This window comes from Belonocnema kinseyi, chromosome 10 (genome assembly GCF_010883055.1).
Source record: "Belonocnema kinseyi isolate 2016_QV_RU_SX_M_011 chromosome 10, B_treatae_v1, whole genome shotgun sequence".
Classification (NCBI taxonomy): Eukaryota; Metazoa; Arthropoda; class Insecta; order Hymenoptera; family Cynipidae; genus Belonocnema; species Belonocnema kinseyi.
In genome coordinates, this window is record NC_046666.1 from 1211716 (window position 1) to 1216711 (window position 4996).

At 27.7% G+C, this 4996-nt stretch overlaps 1 protein-coding gene across 3 annotated transcripts in view; it reads right to left on the reverse strand.

Annotated features, from left to right (window-relative positions):
* LOC117181565 overlaps positions 1 to 4996 on the reverse strand; it is an 18894-nt gene that overhangs the window by 9088 nt on the left and 4810 nt on the right. For all 3 annotated transcript variants that reach the window (XM_033374392.1, XM_033374391.1, XM_033374393.1), the window contains exons 4-6: positions 1990 to 2114; positions 1857 to 1924; positions 1639 to 1787 (exon numbers count right to left, since the gene is read on the reverse strand). In XM_033374392.1, the coding sequence (XP_033230283.1) occupies positions 1639 to 1787; positions 1857 to 1924; positions 1990 to 2114 (342 nt within the window). The remainder of the gene's footprint in view (positions 1 to 1638; positions 1788 to 1856; positions 1925 to 1989; positions 2115 to 4996) is intronic.

Below are 4996 nucleotides of genomic sequence, written 5' to 3' on the forward strand. Positions count from 1 at the left end.
TCTCACGCTTTTTAATATTTTCCCGTGCTATTGCTTATTTTTGGATGTTCCTTCTTATTTTCTCACTCTTGTTAATATTTTCTCATGCTATTTTATTTTTTTTTACACTTTTTTCATATTTTCCAACCTCTTTTCCTCTTTTCTCCTTTACCACGCTTTTTCATGCTTTGCCACTCTTTTTACATATTTTCCCACATTTCTTTCTATTTCCTCACGCTATTGCACATTTTCGAACTCCCATTTTTATTTTCTCACGCTTTTTTATATTTCCCTATGCTATTGCTTATTTTCGGACGTTGTTTCTTATTTGCACACGCTTGCTAATAATTTCCCATGCTATTTCATATTTTCCCACACTTTTTGCATATTTCCTAACCTCTTCCCTATTTTCCCACGCTTTTTCAGGTTTTGCCACACTTTTTACATATTTTTCTACTTTATTGCATATTTTCGAACTCCCATTTATATTTTCTCACGCTTTTTTATATTTCCCTATGCTATTGCTTATTTTCGGACGTTGTTTTTTATTTGCACACGCTTGCTAATATTTTCCCATGCTATTTCATATTTTCCCACACTTTTTTGCATATTTTCTAACCTCTGCCCTATTTTCCCACGCTTTTTCATGTTTTGCCAGGCTTTTCACTATTTTCCCGTGCTATTGCTTATTTTCGGACGTTCCTTCTTATTTTCTCACGCTTGTTAATATTTTACCATGCTACTTCATATTTTTCTACACTTTTTTCATATTTTCTAACCTTTTTCACAATTTTGCCACGCTTTTTCATGCTCTGTTACGCTTTTTATATATTTTTTCACACTTGTTTCTATTTTCTCACGCTAAATCATATTTTCCCAAACCCTTTCCTGCTATTTTCCCACGCTATTGCACATTTTCGAACTCACCTTTTTTTTCTCACGCTTTTAAATAGTTTCCCATGCTATTTCATATTTTTCTACACTTTTTTCATGTTTTCTAACCTCTTTTCCTTTTCCCCATGTTTTTTCATATTTTGTCACGCTTAATACATGTTTTTTGACGCCCCTTCCTTCTATTTTCGCACGCTATTGCTCGAATTTTCGAACCCCTATTTTTATTTTCTCACGCTTTTTAATATTTTCCCATGCTATTGCTTATTTTCGGACGTTCCTTATAATTTTTTTTACGCTTGTTAATATTTTCCCATACTATTTTTTATTTTTCTACACTTTTTACATATTTTCTAACCTCTTTCTCTATTTTCCCACGCTTTTTACATATTTTACCACACTTCTTTTTATTTTTCCACGCTTTTGCATATTTTCGGACGCCTCTTATTATTTTCTCACTTTTTTTCATATTTGCCCACGCATTTTATAGCTTTCCACTCTCTTTTCTATTTTCCCAAAATATTTAATATTCTATTATATCCTAAGTAGGAAAATAATTAATCTTTTTTCACAACGAAGTTTTTTCTACATGTTGTATTTTTTCAAATAAGTTTAATGCACTTACCAAGTTGCATATTATTTTTTAAACTTAACATAATATTTTATATTTTTTTTATTCTAACTAAACTGAAGGATAAATAAACGAAAATTCACCAAAGATTTGTTTGGAACACCCTTTTAAATATACAAAAAATTGTGCTCTCATACCTTTGACAGGAGCTTTCGCTTCGAATTTTGGAATCCTGTTTCGGTAAAATCTTCTGAATCAAGGAAATTGTGTAAAAAATTAATTCTTCAATTTTTTCTTTTTGAGTTAATGAGAGTGAAGAGTCATTTCCGATTAATGTGTGTACTGTCTGCAAGTTAAATTGATCAATTATGCGAAGAAAATAATTTAAAAGATAAATCAATCAATTTTGACTAACAGTTCTTTTAAGATTTCCAGTTCTTCTCTTATTCTGTGACAACTCTGAGAATTGCTTGTAATAATATTCTGTAATAAAAAAACTAATAATAAACTTGTTAAAAAAATAAAAAATTAAATGTCGTTTACGAAACCTTGTTGTTTTAAATAATCTTTTTCTTCTTTTACGGCTTCCTCTAATCTCAAAACACTATCTAATAATAACTCTTCCAATCCAATAATCACCTCATGATTTTTCCTAATTCTCATAATCGTGCACCTATAAATAAATTAATAAAATTATATTTATTCAAATCTATGGTTACTTAAAAAAATTATTACATTTTTTGCCAAGAAAATTTTTAAATAAAATAAAAAAATAGTATTAAGGTAGTTGTGCCAAAAGTCAGATTTCCGAAAAAATAGCTTTTGTATGATTTTAAGAATTTAAATAATATAACTGATGTAATTTCAAATAAAAAACATTATTTTTATAAAAAATGTTAAAATTCACAACAGCAACAAAAAAAATTAATTTTAACCATTCTTTTTGCAATAGAATTTTTTCTGATCGTCGCTTCTTACAAATTTTGAAAAATGATTGTATTTCAATAATTGACATCTTATTTTTTCCGGGAAAACATTCTCTACAATTCTACTATTTCAAATTTTGAAAATAAATTTTTCTATAGCAGAAATCGTTAGAAAAATTTTGTTGTAAAAAAACATTTTATAAACAAATAATTATATTTGAAGATTCTTTAGTCATTTAAAAAATTAGAAACAGTGGAGTTGTGGAGAATGTTTTCCCGGAAAAAATAAGCCCTTATTTATTAAAATGCATCCATTTTTAAAAACTTGGTAAGAAGGGTCGATCAGAAAAAATTCAATTGTAAAAAATATTGTTGAAATTAATGTTTTTTTCTGAATTTTAACATTTTTCATAAAAAATAATGTTTTTATTTGAAATGACATCAGTTATAATATTTTTATTCTTAAAATCATTCTTAAAATCATCTAAAAATTTTTTATTAAAAATACCAACAATTTCACACGAAAAATACTAACACAAGACAAAATTTCTAACAAATTTTAAATCTTGTTGTCAATGATTTTTTGGTTTAATTGCAAATATTGTTCAAACTATGATAACTTTTATTATAAAATACCAAATTTTTGTGTTTAATAATAACATAACCTAAAATTGTTCAAATTTGTGCATATTACTTTTTTTTTTAATAAAGGTATCAATTTCCAACGACAAACAATAACATAATCCAAAATCGTTTAAAGATTCCTAATGTTGTTCAAATTATAATGATTATTTTTGTTTTAAAATATCAACTTTTAGTGCAAAACACACATAACCTAAAATAATAAACCAAAATAATAATAATAAAATAATATATATAATATACAATAAAAAATAATAAACAAAAAAACTAAAATGATCTACATTTTTTAAAAGAACATAAATATTGTTTAAATTGGATATTAGCTTTAAAATACAAATTTTTGGTGTAAGACGCTAACATAACCTTAAATTGAGAAAAAGTGTAAATGTTTTTATAAAATCTAATTTTTTAAATAAAAATATGAATTTTAGATAAAAGACACTTACATAATCCAAAATTGTTAAATTATTAGAAATATTGTTGGTATTATAAGGATTTTTGTATTAAAATACCAATTTTTGTGTAAACCGTAAACGTAACCTAAAACTGTTTGAAATATATCAGCTTGTAATAAAAAAATCAAATTCCAGTGTAAAATAGTTATATAACTTAAAATCGTTCAAACATGATCATTTTCTTTGAAATGTAATTTTAAAAAAATGAAAAGTACTAATTTACGACCAAAAAACAAACATATAATACAAAAATGTTCAACGAATATAAATATAGTGTAAATTAAAGGAATTTCAAATTCAAAATACCAATTTTTGGTGCAAAGCACTAACATAACCTAAAATTGTAAAAAAGTGTCAATGTTTTATAAAACCTATTTTTTTTTGTTAAAAATATAAATTTCTAATTAAAAAAATTATAATAATCCAAAATTATTAAATTATTCTACATAATTATTGTTCATATCTCAATTATTTTTGTTTTGAAATACCAATTTGTAGCGAAAACCACTAACATAACCTAAAATTGTGGAAGCAATTATAAACCTTTTAAAATCGTGTAATAAAAAACAATTAACGGTAAAGAACACTAACAAAATCGAGAAACTCAATTTGTTTAAAAATGGTTAATATCTTAAATATAATCGTTTGTGATAAAAAAAAGACCAAATTCCGATGCAAAATAATAACACAACAAAAAATTGATGATGAGTTCTACTTAAAAAAGCTAATTTCCAGTAAAAACACTAACACAACCTTAACATTTTTCAAATTTTAAGTAATTTTTGAAACTTTATGATTTTTTATTAAAATTCTTTTTGAAAATTACTATTTTCCAATGAAAATCACTAATATAAAACATGTATAATATTTGCAACACTCTATTAGACCTTAAAGTTTCGGTTGGATGTACGTACCCCCATTCTAATTTTTTTCACTTAGGGGGAATAAGGGGGAATTATGAGAAGGTAAATGGGGGAAGTAGGTAAAGTGAGTGTAAGTGCGAGGAGGGGAAGCAGGGGATGAGGGGACATGATGGAGGGAGTAGGGTGGGGAGAAGGAACAGTAGCAGGATAAGGGTAGGGGAAGAGGAAAAAGTGGAAAAATTATGGGAGCGGAAGTAGGAGGAAATTAGAAATGAGAAGTAGAGGAAATTAGGGGAGGAGAAGTAGAGGAAGTGGTGGCAAGTAAGGAGAGAGGAAGAAGCGAAATGAGGGATGGCAAAGGGAAATTATGGGAATAAGGGAAAATTAGAAGGTGGACCAGGTGAGGGGAGGAAAGAAGGAGAAGTAAGGGGGCGACGGAAGCGAGTGGCAATGAGGGGAGGGTTCGTAGAGTAGTGAGTTCGAGTAGGGGAGAAAAAATGATGGCTCCAAGAGGTAATTAAGGAAAGGAGAATGTTATCTGGAGAAGTAAGAAGTGGGAGAAGCAGTGGTGGAAGAAATGGGGGAGGGAATGGGAAGAGAAAAATGAAGTATTGGGAGGGAAAGTAGGTGGAGTAAGGGTGAGTAGGTGAGGATTTGAGGAATGGAAAT